At 34.1% G+C, this 19,879-nt stretch overlaps 1 protein-coding gene across 5 annotated transcripts in view; it reads left to right on the plus strand.

Annotated features, from left to right (window-relative positions):
* The window catches only part of REV3L (REV3 like, DNA directed polymerase zeta catalytic subunit), a 171,305-nt gene that overhangs the window by 101,255 nt on the left and 50,171 nt on the right, over positions 1–19,879 (plus strand). For all 5 annotated transcript variants that reach the window (XR_002078270.2, XM_019443109.2, XM_053904570.1 and 2 more), the window contains exons 14-19: positions 2,425–3,335; positions 5,107–5,186; positions 6,517–6,642; positions 11,326–11,518; positions 12,989–13,100; positions 19,175–19,290. Coding sequence is in view for 4 of the 5 variants with exons in the window: in XM_019443109.2 (XP_019298654.2) it covers positions 2,425–3,335; positions 5,107–5,186; positions 6,517–6,642; positions 11,326–11,518; positions 12,989–13,100; positions 19,175–19,290 (1,538 nt within the window). In the remaining variant the exon portion in view is untranslated. The remainder of the gene's footprint in view (positions 1–2,424; positions 3,336–5,106; positions 5,187–6,516; positions 6,643–11,325; positions 11,519–12,988; positions 13,101–19,174; positions 19,291–19,879) is intronic.

Genomic DNA, 19,879 nt, shown 5'->3' on the forward strand with positions numbered 1-19,879 from the left:
TGTTAACTTACCATGTGTTAGTCATTAACTCTGTGTTGCTGTTACTTGTCAAAATTTGAGACTTGTCGTGCAGCTGAAATAAAAGGATGATAGTCATCATTTTTGAAAAAAAAACAATTTTTATTAAGTTTATTTATTTATTTTGAGAGAGGGAGAGAGAGAATCCCAAGCAGCCTCCGCACTGTCAGTGGAGAGCCAGATGCGGGGCTCAAAACTCAAACTGTGAGATCATGACCTGAGTTGAAATCAGAAGTCAGATGTTTAACCAACTGAGCCACCCAGATGCCCCTGGCATAATATATATATTATATATATTATAATATATATTATAAAACATCATTGTTTTTAGTATTATATATAATATATATTACATATATAATATTTAATATATAACATTAAATGTATATAAATGTAATATTAAAAACAATATTTTAATATTAAAGTCTTCACTGTAGTAAACTTAGGAGGTATAGAAGCATAAAAATCACACCATTTCTCTACCTAGTAATGACCATTCTTAATATTTTAATTTTTTAAAATTTCTTTAAATTTATAATTTTTATTTTGTTTTATAAAATGTAATACTATAGTCATAGTATTACAGATTTTTTTCACTTAATATTATAAACATTTTCTAAATTTATGAGTTTCTTGAAACATTTTAATGGGTACATAATAATCCTATCATATGTATATATTATTGGACAGAAACTTTGTTCCTTATTCTAATATGATAGATAATTATGTGATTGTTTTCTTCATAAAGCATTTTTTGTATTTTGGGGGTTTTCCATATAGTCTTGTAAGTAGGATTACTGTTATATGTAAATGATGAATCACTAAATACTACTGAAACCAATGTTACACTATATGTTAACTACTTGAATTTAAATTTAAAAAAAAAGGATTTCTAAAAAATTTAAGGCTCTTAATATATATTATGACATGCAATTATCATGCTGCTGACAATATTTAAGAGAGCTGAACTTACTTCACCTCATCAATTTTGGGGTTTTTTTGTTTTGTTTTTTTACTTGATTATGATCTCTATACTATTAATGTTAGAGATGGGCATGGCATATAATATGTACTCATTTTCTTCAGTAGCAGTAATTCTTCTAGTTTTTCATATAGCTGGGAGGTGGATACAGGAAAGGTCTAGATTTTGGTTACAAAGTTAATTAATAAGGGCCAAAGTCTTACCATGTAAAGAGGAAAAGGAACTGTGGTAACCCTTCAGTCCAAACTAGAAAACGTAAATCCAGTTCATTGAGTTTTATGTAGGGAATGACTAGGATGTTTGGAAAATCATGCCCTAGAAGAAGTGATTGAAAAAACTAAGATCTATCTTCATATCCATGAAAGAAATACCATAAGGAAGAAAAAGTTGACTTCTCTTGCTGCAGATGACAAATAGTACCAATGGATGTATGTTAGAGAAAGAGAGAGGTTTAGCTTGATACTTGCAACTATTGGAAAATTAAGCCAGGCTACTATTTAATAGTGGTTCCCCACATACACAAACATTATCAGCATTTATGCTATGCATTCTGTGTACTCTGGTAACTCAAAGTTCGGATGTAGTGTTAAACTTTGCCATGTAAAAGGGAGAAAGAATTATGGTAATTTACTTCAATTCTGTGTGATTTTTTTTTTTAATGTTTGAGGGGATTTGGTCGGGGCAGGGAGTGTTACAAAGATATGTTTGAATTGACTGGTTTTGCTAAACTATTGTAGATATTAGAAAATGTCTAGAAAGGCTATAGATAAAATCCAGGCACACAGTCTCTAATGATAAATTCTTCCATTGTTTTTATTCATATGTGGTAACAGTGGAAAGTTATTTAAGATGAGTGAGGAAAGTAGAGGATCAGTTTGTGCCATCTCCTTGAAGAAAAGAAAGCTTCGTGGGTCACTTAAAACAAAAAATACCTTCTTTCCCTGGTATTGATGAACTTAATTTAGTCATATACCTGGAAATTAATTTAGTCATATACCAGTGAAGAAAAACGTATTAAGACTAAAGAGGCTGTACCTGCATAAAGTATGTAGGGGGAAGGTGTAGAAAGGGAAGATATGGGCATTTTTAAGAATCCAAAAGGGGCTTTAAAAAATCTCTAGAGGGGTGCCTGGGTGACTCAGTTGGTTAAGTGTCTGACTTCCATTCAGGTCATGATCTCACAGTAGGTGGGGTCGAGCCTTGCTTCGGTTCTGTGCTGCAGCTCAGAGCCTGGAGCCTGCTTCGGATTCTGTGTCTCCCTCTCTCTCTGCCCCTCCCCTGCTCACACTCTTGTCTCTCTATATCTCTCAAAAATAAGTAAAAATGTTTAAAAAAATTTTTAAACATCTCTATGATAGGGAGCTAAATATTTTGGTAATTGCTCTTTGAGATGAAACAGTTGTTCTAAAATATGTTGTTTGTAGGGAGATTGGTGGACGGCTTCTCATGGTAGAAACTCGACTTCCAAATGATCTGGCTGAGTTTGAGGGAGACTTTTCCTTGGAAGGACTTCGTCTGTGGAAAACAGCATTCTCAGCAATGACTCAGAATCCACGACCAGGGTCACCCCTTCGCAATGGCCAGGCAGTGGTCAATAAAGGGTCAAGTAATAGCTGTAAAATGGTTGAAGATAAAAAAATTGTGATTATGCCTTGCAAATGTGCCCCAAGTCGACAACTGGTTCAAGCATGGCTTCAAGCCAAAGAAGAATACGAACGTTCCAAGAAACTGTCTAAAACTGAGCCAGCTGGAGTCATAAAATCTGCTGAGAACTTCAGCTCTTCAGTTAACCCAGATGACAGACCTGTAGTGCCTCCAAAAATGAGTACAACTCCACATATACTCCCCACTACAGCACATACCAAGGAAGATGTTGATACTTCTCAGATTGCTTTACAAGCGCTAACCACAGGATGTAGTCGAACTGTAAGTGAAAGTCAGACACTGCCACCAGTTGCTTCTGCAAATGATCCTGAGAAAGGTGAAGATGATGATGACTATTATGTTAGTTACAGCTCCCCTGATTCTCCAGTAATTCCGCCTTGGCAACAAGCAGCATCCCCAGATTCTAAAACATTAGATGGAGAGGAGAGACCCGCATCACAAGTAGAGGAACTACATTCCCTGACTATTGAGAACTTCTTAAAACCAGTAAAAGATGATATACAGAAAAGCCCCTGCACTGAGCCTTTGGAGCCTCTAGTGATATCTCCAATTAATGTTAGGGCAAGAACCGGAATATGTGAATCACTTTGCCTTCATAGTACACCAATTATACAGAGAAAACTTCTAGAAAGGCTTCCTGAAGCAAGTAGCCTGAGCCCTTTGTCAACAGGTAAGGTTACAAAGAAGAGGAAGACTTCATAATTCTTCTTCAAAGATTAGAAGTTAAATGAAAACATTAGACTATATAATGAAATTCAGAGCTTTTTAAATGAAATTTTAACTCTACTAGTGAGATGTTATTATGACAATTTCTTGTAAAGTCATCAATCATCTCATGGAAACTTAATTTTTATCTTTCTGCTGTGAAATCTACTTATATATGCTTCCATCCTATCTTCTTACCTTCTGGGTGAAATATAGGAGGCCTCTCAGAAGTCTTCCTTTTTCTCAACTTGATTTTTCCCACTGGCTTTAATATATGCCCAAGTCTCTCTCACCCTTTAAGATATAAGGAAAACCAAAAACCTGCCTTCACCTTAGACCTGTAGCTTCTACTCTTTTTCCTCTTCTTCAAAGCCAGATTTCTTAAAAGATTTCTGTAATTTGACAACTCCCATTTCTTTTACCTTCATTTCTCAGCCCACTCAACATTGCATTCAACCCCCATCATTCCACCAGTATTGCTCTTGTAAAGAATTTCAGTAAGTTTCATGTAGCTAAAGCCAGTGTGTATTTTTAGTTCTTACTGTCACATGGCCTCTTAAACAGCCATTGTCCTGTTGACCATTACCTTGGAGCCTCTTCTACCCTTCGCTTTTCTCCTACTCCTCTGTTTCTGCCTACTTGATTTCCTTTGAAGCTTTACTCTATGTTTTCTCCCTAAATGAGTGAATTCCTGCCCACAGGATTACTACAGATAACCCACAAATTTAAATTTCCAGTTCAGAACTCTCAACCTCCAGAACACTATATCTAACTGTCTATTTGGGATTTCTACTTGAATGCTCAAAGGCACCCCAACCAAGGTCAATATTTTTAAAAGTCAATTCATGATCTACAGCATATACTCACTACCAATTGTGTGTACTCATAAACACAAACATGCATGCCTACACATAGAAGCCCATATGGTCCTTTCTGGGTTTTCCTTCAATAAATAGTACCACCATCTCTTTGTCACTGAGTTACGCAAGTCAGAAGCGTGGGGTTTATTTGTAACACCTATCTGATTCACCTCACTGCCCATCCTGTGATTCCTAATCCATTACTAATTTCTATCACTTTGTTTCCTAAATTACCCAAATCTCTACTGTTGCCTCTGTCTCTACCACCACAACCTCAGGTCAGGCTATCATCATCTGTCACCTGGACATCTATCCTAGCCTTTTTATTCACCCATAGTAATTTCCACTTCTTTTGCTGGGTAATCAGGGGAAATCCTCACTCTGTTCCTAGGTAATTACTACTCTTTCTCCTGATTTTTAGCACAAAAAAAGCCTTCCTAATCTCCCTGACGTGTAAAAATTCCCAATTATATTCCACTTTGTCATACTTACCCCAATTATAATTTTATTTTTCTGTATTGGATGAATATATGATTCTCTTTCTAGACCGTGTGAGAGAAGAAACTGTATCTTTTCTTCCTCTTCATATGTTCTCTATAAATAAGTAAATGAATTAAATGATTGCCTAGGATATGACTGAAGTAAAAACTCAATAATTAAAATAGAAACGTTTTTATTTAAAAATACAAAATTTTAAAGTTATTTTGCTGGAGATCAGAGATTTGAATTAGTTTTGTTTTTAAATTATGAAGTTTTAGGGAGGAATTAATAGGACAGTATTCATAGATGGTACTCAAGAGTTTGGAACAGCATTTTTTTTTTTTTTAAAGCAGGCAATTTTGATGTATATGTTAAATATGATCTTTCTTTCTACAGAACCAAAAACCCAGAAATTGAGTCATAAGAAAGGAAGTAATACTGACACTCTTAGAAGAGTACTCTTAACACAAGCAAAGGTAACTATGCTAAACATATTTAATGTTCAGTGGACGATCCATTCTTATCTTAGATTTCAGTTAGATAATTGATAAATTTGTGTCTCATTTTAAAAAATTTTATTATATTTTTACATCATTTTATTTACATATCTTTGAGACAACAAGAAATTGCCTAATTTTTTTTTAGTTTATTTTTTGTTGTTGGGATCTAAAAGATTCTTATATGTAAATACAAATATTACAGAGAAAGTGAATATGATAGCCAAAATGTGGATTATGAGGATACAAATACATTAACTGATTACTGGCAAAATCAGAACAATCCAATGACAGCAGAGCTCAAGTAAGTGATTTTTTGATCCCACCAAAAATATATCCTTTTTCTTGGTTTATTACTTTTTTCTCAAATATAACATTGACTTTTTTCAGTTCATTTTACTAAGTAGCAAAGGAAAGCAACATTGTTTACCACTGAAACTCTGAAAAATCATAAATATCTTTATTTAAATACTAAAAATATGGTAATACTTAGAAATATATGGCTGTATTAAAAAAGTAAACATTAGACATGTATCCTTGAAAATAGATGACAGAAATCACTTCCATATTGGCTACATTTCATTAATATTAACCACATGAAATACATTTCAGTATTTCTATTTTAAGACTATAAATACTTTTTTAAAACTTTTATTTTTAAATACTATTGAATTACAAGCTATTTATGTCAAAAAATAAATGCAAATGTGTTGTGGACATAAATCAGCACTTGGGGGAAATGGTTAATGGATTTGGAAATCAGAAAATATTTTTAAAAATAGATTCTATTTTTTCTAAACCCTTCAAGATTATATATATTTTCATTCATCTTTCAGACACATGTTGTGTTTGGGTAAAATACAAACCCAGAATTTCAAATCTTTTATAAACTTTAGCCAAAATTAGTTGCAAATATATTGCCTGCTTGTTTGCCATACTTCCCAGAATTTGGTCAAGATCAATGTCCATGTGGTGTAAATGTCAACTCTCCAACAAGACTATTAGTTTCGTTATTTGGGGTTTGTAAACTCAAAGATCAACATATGGTTTGCTTACAGATTGTATCAGATATTTCTAAATATATCCAGTTCTGCTATCTTGAATTCCTAGCATGAAAAGAATGTTAATAAAATACTTCGTTTCTTCTTGGGCCTAAAGAGGTGATACTAGTTTATCATGTATTATTTTACCAAACACATAAAGCAGATTATCTAGGTAGAAATAAGTGATTAAAAAAAAAAAAAAAAAAAAAAAAAAAAGATTGCTCATTTATCTTTTTCTGGCTATGTGTGTGTTTTTTCTTTGATAGAATCAATTTGCAGCAGTAAATACCCCAAAGAAAGAAACTTCTCAGATTGATGGACCATCTTTAAACAATTCTTATGGTTTCAAAGTCAGCGTACAAAACTTACAGGAGGCAAAAGCTTTACATGAGGTAAAACTGCAACAGTAAGAACACATCCACTGTTTAACTCTCATGTTTTATTTTATAGAACAAGTATGGAAATTTCTTACTGAGGGAGGAATACATTGAATTCTGTTCCTGTTAATCTTCATTTTGTTATTATTTATGTATCTATATAAAATAGACAAACTTTTAAAGTAGCTATCAGTTAGACTGCTTTGTGGTTTCACAGTTTTCACAAATCTTATAGCTGAAATTCAGGTTATAGAAACTAAAATTGGAAAAGCTTTTATAACTATTAGAAAATCTCTATATTATTCTGGGATTGTTATATTAGGATGTTATATCCTAAATGAGATATTTACTAGTATTTTCTGTTTGGTTGGTTCAGTGGATTAGTGCTTGCTAATTCATTTGCTACAATTCATTTGCTCACATAATCTCTATATAACCCAGTTCCCTTCACAGCACAGACCATATGCCAAAGAGTAGGAAGCTATTTTGTAAGAATGTATGTTGGTCACAGGATGGAGTAGAGAATATGTGCGAATGGATCACTATAAATTTATCTGTATTAAAGAAAACACAACTCAGAACACATATCTGACTGGCAGTAAAGTGGAAATTAGAGTATATTTTCATTGTTTATACCTGTGCTGGCCACCACTAGCAATGTGCCTATTGAGAATTTAAAATTTACCTTATCCATCTAGGAAGTGAATTCTATATTTTATTTAAATAATTTAGATTTAAAACTGATACTTGACTCGTTTACTAGAAAACTTTTAAGTATGTGTGGAACAACTTAGGTTTTTAAAACTACTTTTTCAACTGTAAGTTTTATGATATCTAAATACAGGTCGAGTATTTATTTCCACGCAAAAATTTAGCACCCACATTGAAATGTGCTATAAATGTAAAATGCACACTGATTTTGAAGACTTTAAACAGGAAGAAAGGATATAAAATATTCATTAGTAATTTTTATATTAATTACACATGTTGAAAGGATGATATTTTAGATGTATTGAATGAAAATATTTTTAAATTAACCTATTTTTACTTTTTTAAATGACTACTAGAAGATTTTAAATTATATGTGACTTTCACGTTACACTTTTTTTTTAAGTTTATTTATTTTGAAAGAGAGAGAGCGCACATGAGGGGGAGCAGGGGAGGGGCAGAGAGAGAGAGAGGGGAAGAGAGAATCCCAAGGAGACACAGGGCTGGATCTCACAAACCATGAGATCATGACCTGAGTTGAGACCAAGAGTCATATGCTTAATCAACTGAGCCACCCAGGCACCCCCATGATATTTCCATTGAACAGTTGTTTTAGGTCCTTGTCCTCTTTAGAGCACAGAATTCAATTTATTTTTTGTGTTTTTGTTCTCAAGTCAATTCTGTCTTAAACTGTTCTAAGGATGAGCATAAACTAAAAGAAATATTCAAATGTTGTCCTCATTTTTATCCTAAATTTGAACTAAGATTTGTACTTTTCTAGAAGTAGATTAGAACATAGTCTAATTGCCTAATTGTTTGTACATTTTTCCATTCAACAGCATTTCATTTAGTTCCTGAATTTTATCTACTTGGCCCTGTACTATTCTCTGTAGCCAAGATAAACTAAGTAATAAACTCAGGAATACATGTCTTAGTGAAGAATACACCCAAAATTAGAAAAATAAAATACCATGAGAAAAAAATCTTTTATTAAAGCAAATAGACCTTAGCAAATACTTGTTACATTTGATTATCCTTTATTTATTTGAAAAACTTAATCTTCTTCTTATGCTCTTTATTTCTACATAACCTCATCTCAGAATCATGGGCCCTCTTGAAGTTAAAATCACTTGGGAGGACTGGCAGGTTGCTCACAGCTTCTTCCCTAAGAAGGCCTCAAGGCATACTACAAACAGCCACCTGGTGGTCAAATAGGGAACGAGCCATAAAAAATCTGCACTGTGTATGCTGTCCTTTTTCTGGGAAATTGTGCCCTCAGCACTTTTTCTTCTGTGTCCCATTATGCTACACTAACTTCTCTCTCTTCTGCATATAAATACTCAGGGTAGAAGAGAAGGGGTATAATCCTCATCCACCTTTGTCCCCTACCTCTTTCTTAGTCGTACTCAGTAAATCTCTGCCCCATCTCTTCATTTCATATATTTGCTTATAAAGAAAATGCCCCTAAGATCAGTGCATTTTATATCAAAGAATAGAAAGGGCAAAATTTGAATGTGAAGTTTGACCTACTAAATAAATAAACCTCCACAAATCTTTTGACCTGAAATTGTCTTCAGTCTTCTCCATAGTCTTTGCACATGTTCATCCTTTTCTAACTAAACCAGTTTTTTGGTTTTGTTTTGTTTGAGTTAGGGAAAGGTTTTCCAGTTACATTTTTTTATTTGCTAAATTAATACGTGCTTTGTGTTAAAAATATATGCTCTTTAGGTTTATATATATATTTAAAAGTAGAAGTTCTTTCCCTTAGCTCCCCATTTTATTGGTTAGATTTTTTTTGACATTTATTTATTTCTGAGAGACAAAGAGAGACAGAGCATGAGCAGAGGAGGGGCAGAGAGAGAGGGAGACACAGAATCCAAAGCAGGCTCCAGGCTCTGAGCTGTCAGCACAGAGCCTGATGGGGGGGCTTGAACTCACAAATTGCAAGATCATGACCTAGGCTGACGTCAGACACTTAACCAACTGAGCCACCCAGGCGCCCCTTAAATAATTTTTTTTAAGTTTATTTTTATTTATTTTGAGAGAGCAAGTGGGGGAGGGACAAAGAGAGAGGGAGCAGACTCCGAGCTGTCAGCACAGAGCCCGACACAGGGCTTGAACCCACAAACCATGAGATCATGACCTGAGCTGAAATCAAGAGTCGGATGCTTAATGGACTGAGCCACCCAGGTGGCCCTGGTTAGATTGTTTTGTAATAGAAACAGCTATATTATAGGGGTGCCTGGGTGGCTCAGTCGGTTAAGCATCAGATTCTTGATTTTAGCTCAGGTCATGATCTCATGGTTGTGGGTTCAAGCCCTGTGTCGGGCTCTGCGCTGACAGCTCGGAGTCTGCTTGGAATTCTCTCTATCCCTGTCTCTCAAAAATAAACTTAGAGAAACAGCAATGTATAAGGAAAGTGGTAGATTTGTGGATATTTGTTTTATTATTCTTTATGCTTTCTATCTGCATGGTTAATGTTCTTTATAGTTTAAAAAGTACTTAACTACAAATTTACTAACAAATACACACAACATTACATGTATATGGTAAAAAAAATTCAATCAGGACCAAAAGATTTACAATGAAAATTAAGCTTCCCTCCTACCTCAGACTAAGTAGTCTCCTTCCCCAAAGGCAGTAGAAGTAGTTCTGTGTTGTTATGTCTCTTTGCAGACATTTCCTATGCATGTGCTTTAACATTTTTTACATACATATACACATACTACACTCACTGGTTCCACTTTTCAATGTATTATGGTGATCTTTTCGTACTAAAACATCCAGATCTGGCTAATTCTTTTGAAAATTTTAAAGGTTAAAGCGTATTCCATTGTATGTAGTCTTCATGCGATGTCACATAATTTATATAACCAGTCCTCAACTGATAGACATTTATGTTTTTAGTCTTTTATGACTTATGAAAGACTAGAAATATCATAATTTTTAATGCACATCCTCATACATAAATTTTGGCTACATGTATGATTATATCTGCAGGATATATTCTCAGGAATAAAATTGCTAGATCAAAGGATACGTCTATTTTTAATTTTGATGGATACTTCTAAATTGTCCTCCAAAGAAGTTTACTAAATTCTACTCACAGCACTAGTGAGAGCCTTATATTGATTACATTTCTTCAACAGCTGGCATGCAAAATAAATACAAAATACAAATCGTTCATTAAATCTATATGACTTCAATAATTACCAATATTGTAACAGTAGTCTACTGTTTTTCTATTGCCAGGTATTACTGGTACAGTGATGGTTATAATTCCGGCTATAATCATGAATCTAACTTAAGTTGTTTTTTTTACCCAGAGTTTCTACTCAATTACAGTTAAATCCTTTTATTTTTTACTAACATAGGAAAGTAGGTATAAAAAGCAAAATACTACCTTTTTTTGCATTTTTGCCAAAAAGAAAGTGTGTATGGGCAGAAATCTAGCTATTGTTGTAGTTGATGCCATAATATTCTTATGATATTTTTTAAAGAAAAACTATTATAAAAAAACTTGCCCAGTACATACAGAAGTAAATTGAAGTAGTAGAGAATTAATAGGAGCTTCAAACTAAAATACATCTCTCTTTTTAAAGTATAGGTGAAACCATAGTTAACTGGGTAGAAAGTAAAAAGTAGCAGACTTTGATTCAAATAAACAACCACTTGGACTAGTCATTCTCTTTCTCAAACAGGAATGAAAAAATTGAGAGGCACTTGCATGTATTTTAAAGAAATAGTTTTAAGTATGTATTGTCACTGAGAAATTATAGCATAAGCAGTTTTTCTAGAATAAAAACATGAATTAATTAATCTAATCTTAGAAGTGAAAATCCTTAATCTGTGGAGTATTAAACTGTGGCTGTGTCCTTTATGTTTTTTTTTTTCAATTTTACACATATTTCCTTGGAATCTTGGTGAAACATTTCTTTCAACATGTCCCCAAAAATAATCTAAAATCCTAATTTTTATTTCCTTTTATAGATACAAAATCTTACCCTAATCAGTGTGGAGTTACATGCTCGAACTAGACGAGACTTAGAACCAGATCCTGAATTTGACCCAATCTGTGCTCTGTTTTACTGCATTTCATCTGACACTCCACTACCCGATACAGACAAAACAGAACTCACAGGTGTAATAGTGATTGATAAAGACAAGCCTGTCTCCAGCCAAGGTATTTGTTCATTTTTATTAATTTTGTACCTACCCACCCTAGGATGAACCTTTTAATGGGGCAATTTCTGTGCTGGAGATCTAAGCCAAGCAAGTATAAGGAACTCCTTTTATATTTTTTATATTGTTCTAAGTATTGTTTTATAGTATATTAATTGCTAATACTGAATTAAAATGATAATCTGTAAGTTGGGTGAACAGTCTTCCTTATGTATGCATTGCTGGTATTTTGCTGCTAATACAGAGTTTCTCTTTGCTTTTAAGAAGTTATTAGTGTCAATTAATGGATTAAAAGAGACTTTTAAGATGTATTCCAATTTTGTTCATATGTATGTTTTTGGCTTAGATGTTCTTCATATAATATACCATATAAAGGCATTTTATAAAATATCAAGTGTCCTTCTGCAGTTTTGAATAATAATACATGAATTCAGTCAGCTGAGAAGGAAGTCTTAGCACAGAACAAAACCATGTAGGAATTTACAGTTTAATCAATGGTGTGCTTGAGCTGACTTGTACCAGCTCACAATCCAGTTACTAAATTTTTATGAATTCTTTGAACTAGTTGGTGTCACATTGGTAGTTTGAGATCAGCATGGAGAGGAGTCTTTTATGGAAAAAGGCAAGCACTACAAATCAGGTCTTTTTTTTTTTTTTTTTCCTTAGGAGGTAGTTATAAACAGTTACCAGCATACCATTGATTAAAATATTCTCTACTAGGGGCACCTGGGTGGCTCAATGGGTTAGGCATCTGACTTTGGCTCAGGCAATGATCTTGTTGTTCATGAATTTGAGCCCCCCATCGGGCTCTACTGTAAGCACAGAGTTCGAATCAGATCCTCTGCCCCCCTCTCCCTCTGCTCTCCCTCCACTTGCATGCATGTGTGCACACTCTCTCTCTCTCAAAAGTAAACATTTAAAAAAGTAAATAAAATATTCTCTACTAAACAAAGCTCTTCCTATGGGAAGAGTAAAGGCAGAAGCAAAGTAATGAAATTTTTTGAGGTGACACATTATTACTTGAGGAATTTGGTGACTGTAGACTTTTCAGGAAAATAACGGAATGAAATTTGAATTTTCAGTTGCATATTAAACTAGAAAAACTTTAGGAAAGTTTTTAAGAAATAGACTTAAATTATGTATTTACTTTGGGGAATGCTCTTTTTTTTTTTAATGTTTATTTTGAGGGAGACTCCATGTGGGAAGGGGCAGAGAGAGAGAGGGAAAGAGAGAATTCCAAACAGGCTCCACGCTGTCAGCACAGAGCCCAAGGAAGGGCTGTAGCTCATGAACCATGAGATCATGACCTGAGCCGAAGTCAAGAGTTGGACACTTAACCAACTGAACCACTCAGGCACCCCTGGGGAATGCTCTCTTAATTTAAAGTATTTCAGTAGCATAATTTTACTCAAAATTTAGGGTTTATATTACTTACACAATGTGTGTAATAAACGTTTTGCTTATTTTTTAGATATCAGGTATCAGACCCCATTACTGATTAGATCTGGAATTACAGGACTAGAAGTTACCTATGCACCTGATGAGAAGGCACTTTTTCAAGAAATTGCAAATATAATAAAAAGGTATTTTGTATTTTCTGATTTTTCCAGCTTTTGTTCAGAGGGTCCTTTCTTGCTCTTGATTAATAATATGGGCAAAGGTAGGAAAGAATAAGAGAATTTCTTCCTGTGGCCCTTAAAATTATCCTTGGAAAAATTTTGCCCTTACCTCTCATCACCATCCATCACCATTTCCAGCAGACTAGGGACGGCAAAACAATATTCTGTTCTCAAGATTGAAGAAGAAATATTGATTTAGCAACTCTGGCTTTCCCAGTTGGATTTTAGTGTGATTTTTCTATGGTAGTGAAATAATGGGGAACTGTACTAAACTTAAATTGTATTATTCATTAAATAGGCTTCTACCTTGGGAGTCAGCCACATTTCAATACATTTTTTTTTTATGTTTTCTGAGTTCTAAACCAATGTTTTCAAAAAGTGTTAGTATGCAATCTATTCGTAAATCTAGGATTATGTGGTCCATACTCTTTTGTAATACATAGTTCCTTAAAAATCTCTTTTGATCATTTGATGGTTGGCCTGGATGATTGATAGTAGAATCTTGTCAAATTTATGAAAAGGATTTTTTAAAACAGAAGTATTTTAATTTAAAAATAATTAAGTGAATCTTTTGCATTTTCTAAAGACTATAACTTTTGGTAACTATGGACCCTTCTGTTGAAGGCTTCATTTTTCCAGGCACTTAAAATTTCTGCCTATTGCTAGGCTTAGGTTTTTAAATACCTAAAGCAGGCTGGAAAATAGCCTTTGTATCTTTATGTGTGGATAAAAGCTCTCCTTGAGCGTGTCGTTACACTCACCCCTTTCTGTTTTGCTTTCTGTGGTTTGCTTTCTGTAGTTGAACTCTTTCCTGTAGAACTGAGACAGTATTCTGCATGAAAGATCAAGATGATATCCTACAGACTGAATATCTGATTCAGTCCCACCCAGATGCGTTAGCATAAACCATTTTGAAATTTAGAAAACCAGAACATGTTTTCAACAAAACAAAATTAAATTAAATGTCAGGACGTCAAAAATAATGCACTGCTTACCCACCACTCTAGGGAGGAAACAAGAGAAAAGTATTTTTACTCTTTATAGTACTGGTGACTGGATGGATTCCAATCCATTTGAGTCTTGCCATTGTCATTCCTACCTTTTATCTTCTCACAGAGGTTGTCATCAACATGTCAGATGCTTCAGTGCCCACACTTTTATTTCTGCAAGCAGCTTAGCAAAAAGAACGTGCAGAGTTTTAGTCAATACCATTTTGTGTGCCAGCACATGTTCAATAATGTCCCTGGGCTTTGTATGCTTGTGTACTCCTTGTTAGATATATTCCCAACAACAGCTTATCTGCCAACATTGAGAATTTTAGCAATCATTTGCAAGTGTAGTAACTTTCTTCATGTCCATAACATGAATTATATTAGTCATTAAGAAAAATGTAGTAAACAAAATAAAACTAATTTCTGGTTCTTACACTAGAAGATCATATGGTTATTAAGTGCCTAAATAACAACATTTCAGTTCTGTAATGTCCTTTATAATTATTCTAAACGGGCCCCTAAAAGATTATTTTATTCTTTCAGCCCCTTTGTTGAGTACCTACTCAACACAGGCTTTGTTAACAACATAGATTTTGGTTTGGGTTTTTTTCTTTTTTTTTTTTTTTGAAAATTAACAAATACATTTATTTATTTTTTTACTTTTTTTCAATATATGAAATTTATTGTCAAATTGGTTTCCATACAACACCCAGTGCTCATCCCAAAAGGTGCCCTCCTCAATACCCATCACCCACCCTTCTCTCCCTCCCACCCCCCATCAACCCTCAGTTTGTTCTCAGTTTTTAAGAGTTTTAAGAGTCTCTTATGCTTTGGCTCTCTCCCACTCTAACCTCTCTTTTTTTTTTTTCTTCCCCTCCCCCATGGGTTTCTGTTAAGTTTCTCAGGATCCACTAAGAGTGAAAACATATGGTATCTGTCTTTCTAAGTATGGCTTATTTCACTTAGCATCACACTCTCCAGTTCCATCCACGTTGCTACAAAGAGCCATATTTCATTCTTTCTCATTGCCATGTAGTACTCCATTGTGTATATAAACAACAATTTCTTAATTTATTCATCAGTTGATGGACATTTAGGCTCTTTCCATAATTTGGCTATTAACAACATAGATTTTGAAGTCAGCCAGCTCTGTTTTGTTTTTTTTTTTTAAGAATATGGCTATTTTATATGCTTCTGCATCTATATTTTAAACTTATATATCTTAATGAATGGAAGATGTTACTGGAAGGACAGGGTTTTTTTTAAGTTTTTATTTTAATTTCCAGTTCGTTAATATATGGTGTAATATTAATTTCAGGTGTACAATATAGTGATTCCATAGTTCAGTACATCATCCCTTGCTCATCACAGCAAGTGCGTTCTTTAGTCCCCATCACCTATTTCCCCCATTGCCCCACCCACCTTCCTTCCACTAATCATCAGTTCTCTATAGCTAAGAGTCCATTTCTTGGTTTGTCTCTTTTTTTCCCCCCTTTTTTCATTTGCTTTTGTTTCTTAAAGTCCACGTGTGAGTGAAATCATGTAGTGTTTGTCTTTCTCTGACTGACTTATTTTGCTTAGCATAATACTCTGTAGCTCCAAGTCATTGCATATGTTTTTTTGTCTTGAGCAAGTTACTTATCTCTCTAAGCTTTAGTTTCCTCATCTGTAAAATGGGTAATAGATATGAAAATTAAATGAGATAATGCACATAAAACTCTTAGCCTGGTCAGTACATAAATGTTAACTCTGAGTGTAAGGTATAATAGTAGGTGCTAAATTATAAAATTGAATAAAATATAGATGCACACTTTAAGAGTTTTATTGTTTGTATTTTTCCATTCTTAATATTATATGTCCTCAAATGGCAAACATAAAAAGTAGTATGAAATTATATTAGACAAGTAAAACCAAATCCATTGTGTTGTCACAATCCTTTTTTTTCCTCTGTATTTCCTTGAACTTATTAATAATTTTCTATTTTCCCCAGCCTTCCTAACTTGGATATAAGCTTTGATTTCTTCCTTTTTCTCTTTCCTGCATGCATATATTACATTTATCTAACCTCAGAATTATGTTTCAAGATCATTCCTTTCCCCCACCTCACCCTGCCATTGCCACTGCCTAGTTAGAACCCCCTCATCTCTCTTCTGTACAGATGTTAATGGGTTATTTAAAATGTTAGTTGCGGAAACAGCTTTTTTTTTTTTTTTTTTTTGCCTAAACAAGTAAATCATTTTCATATTTCTGCTGCTTCTGTTTTCTTCAGTTTTATTTTTTCCTTCACCACTAATCCCATCTACCCAACCTTGTTCTTTCCATAACTTTTAGAAACCAGGTAGAGTTGATAAAAGTCACCAAAATTGAAGAACAAGTCACAAAGATTTTGTTATTGTCACCAAATGTTTTCACAGAAGAAATGAAATTCTTGTGGTTTTGAACTTGAGTTGAGACCTGTCTTATCAGCCTTAAGAGTCTCTTTAGATGAAATGGCCTCTAGGTCAAAAAATAAATATACATAATAGATCTGGAAAATATTGAAAGGACTAAAATCTAATCAGTTAAGAGAAGCAGAGTGTTTTCTGGTTTTTTATTTTTTCAGCAGTCATCTCTGAGCAGTAGCAGTTTATAAAATAGACAACTTTTAAAAATATACATATTTTTTCAAAACATCAGAAAGTAAGTGTACTTAACGAACTCTGTTAGGTGCTGCAACATAGCAAATAGCTAACTGGAATAATAATCCTTGCAGTAATAAGATATTTTATGAATCTGGGAAATTCAGATAAAGAAGTCAGAACTGCCTTTATAGAAGAAGAAGGGCTCTGTAACCATCTGGCATCTTCTTCATGTACCTGTACTTAGAAATATATGCAGTAGGCACTCCAGCAACCTTCCACATTCTTAAGATCAAGGCCAACTGTGGCCATGTTGTAATGCCTGTTCTGGTCGTTCTTGGTATTGAGGCAGTCAACTGCATGGGTTCTGGTATATGTGTATGGGAATCCTTCAAATCTCCTATCCCTGATAATCCTTAGAGCCACTTGATACAGTATTTCTGCCCCAATTTCTCAAATTTAGATGGTGCATAGTTTTCAGGAAGATGCACTTGTCTGTCAGATAACTGCCCTGAAGAGAGTTTAACTTAATTGAAGAATTGATGAAATTGCTATCAACAAAGATATGTTAACCTATTAGATGTTATGTTAGAAGACTAATGAGCAGGAAGAGTGTTGAGAGACTTCTGTTTTCTTGGGTCCCCTAGGATCTTTCTGGACTTTTTGTTTAAGAATTAGTCTACCTTTTTAGCTTTTAATCTCTGAGATTGAATATTTGCCTCATTGTTGCTTATTGCCTTATTTTCCTTTGCTTCCCCGTACTCATGTCTTACCCCTGCCCTTTGTTCCAGAATTGCCAGCCATGAGGCACTTTCTTCCAAGAAAACACTTTTTTGTAGGTTGGTGAAAAGGTCCATTTGGCTGTTCTGTTAAATTGGTCAAGTGGTTTTCTCAGAAATTTCAACCCTATTTGTATAGAGAAAAACACATGGATAATATATACATTATCTTTTTCTCCTGACAAGTTTGAGAGCTATTCTGTAAGTCCATGGTATAATAGCAGGTCACAAGCAGATTACCAGATATTGAAATTTATATTATAGAATGTATTTTGATAGGGCCTTTAAGGGATGGAGAGAATAAAAAGAATGATGTTGCAAATGTTTGAACCTAATTCTTTTGACATCAGCCATTTAAATATACTCCAGGATTAAAAATGAGACATTTTTGTGACATTCTTGTATTCGTTGACTAAGTGAAAACTAAAGCCATTCAACCCCATCATTTTAAGAAAGCAGTTATGGAAATATGGTAAACTGTTAGCAAACCTGTTCTAAAAATAGATCTCATGATCTGCTTATGATTCATTGTTATACCAGAGACTTCCAGAGTAGCCATTTATAGCTTGCATCAGTAAATTAGTAGGATCCTACTACTAGGATACTTTGAGTGATACCTCAGGTGTTAAATAATACAATATGGACAGGCTGCACATTCCCCAATTCAGAGTGACTATAACCAATGAGGTAAAACCCAAATTTATAGGTTTTTACGATTTTTCACTCTGCTTTTTGGCTTTTATCAGTAAGAAAATAATCAGTAATTTAGAGCTTCTAATTGGGAGCATAATCATAGCTTTTGCTCTCAAAGTTTTTGTTCTCATACAATTTTTCCATCGAAGTATATCTTCAAGTTTATTTTTCCTTGCACTGTAACCAAACATTTTTCTGTGGTGGTCACTATGAAAGTCCTAAGAGGAGCCACAAAGAGGCTCTTTCTGAGTTGGATGCACATTATCAGTGCAGTTTTACCAGTGCAACTGTGTGACTGCAGTGAGCACCTTTTTCCCTAGTTTCTGTTGCTTAGCTTCCCCACATTAATCTCACCCCTGTTAATATTTCATTCTTCCATTAAGCTGAGTCACCTTCTTCTTAAGTTTAGAGGACAAACTTGTCATTACCAAGGCCTTACTTCCTGTAAGGAACAAGTCATTAATTAAGTGGGAAAAGGAAGATGTTTTCATTTTCTTTCTCAGCATTAAAACTGTTTAAGGACAATATAGGTTAGAGGGGTAGAGAAGTAGCAACAAAATGACCTGGGGGGGATCTTTTTCAAAACATGTGTCCACACATGCCCTCACACTTCACCCTGCCCCTACCCTCATGATATTCTCAATCATTCTCTCATTCTTGTACTTCAGTGGTAATGCCTCTCTCGTCCCAATTTCTATCAGCTTCTTTCCTAAGTCATATCAAATGAATATGTAGTCTCAGTAAAAACTATGTTTGCTTTATAAAAGTAGCTTCCAATCAGAAACTCTAATCTATTCCTCCTTATATAGGAAGTGTATAGGTGCCATTGTACCATCCCTTCTCCATCTGAGAAACCGAATAGATTTTTATCTTTTGCACTTTATATCACAAAGAAACAATTCTTCTGATTAAAGCTTCAAATGTGTGGTCCTTCTTCAATTTTTTCATTCCTTTAGGTATGATCCTGATATTCTGCTAGGATATGAAATTCAGATGCATTCCTGGGGTTACCTCTTACAAAGGGCTGCTGCCTTAAGTGTTGATTTATGTCAGATGATCTCTCGGGTGCCAGGTACGAAGCCTTGTGAATATTTTATGGTTCAACCACAGAGTAAATTACAAAGTGAATAAAGACAAGGTGTTAAAAAGTACTATTGTTCTAGCCTGATTTTAATACTAAATTATGTAAGCTCTAGATGTATCGTAACTCCATTATGGACAAATTCAAAAATCAAGAAAAAAGAAAAAACACCTCCATGTTGCTGTTATATATGCTGTTAATATATTTGTTGGTATCTTTTCTTTCAGTCATTTTTCATATACATATGTAAGCCTCTTTTATATAACTTTAGTCACATATTTCTCCCATTTTTATTATGCTTCTTTCATCTAGTATCTTGTGAGTATTTTTCTGTATTCTGAGATAGTCTTCATAATCATTATGAAGCACACAACATTTCTTTGGTTGATGTACCATAATTTTATTTTGTCTGGTTCTATGTTTTATGCTTTTGGTTGGAACGCTGTTTATTTTTATTTGGGTATCAGGCTAAAAAATTTGCATGAATTTTGAAGGCTGTTTCCCACAAGTCTGATTCTGTTCGAAGGAGGGAGGCAATAACATTCATACAAAAATTAAAGTTGATAAAGCACCTTTCAGA

The sequence above is a fragment of the Panthera pardus genome, unplaced genomic scaffold (assembly GCF_024362965.1).
Source record: "Panthera pardus isolate Hobbes unplaced genomic scaffold, ASM2436296v1 HiC_scaffold_17, whole genome shotgun sequence".
Lineage (NCBI taxonomy): Eukaryota > Metazoa > Chordata > Mammalia > Carnivora > Felidae > Panthera > Panthera pardus.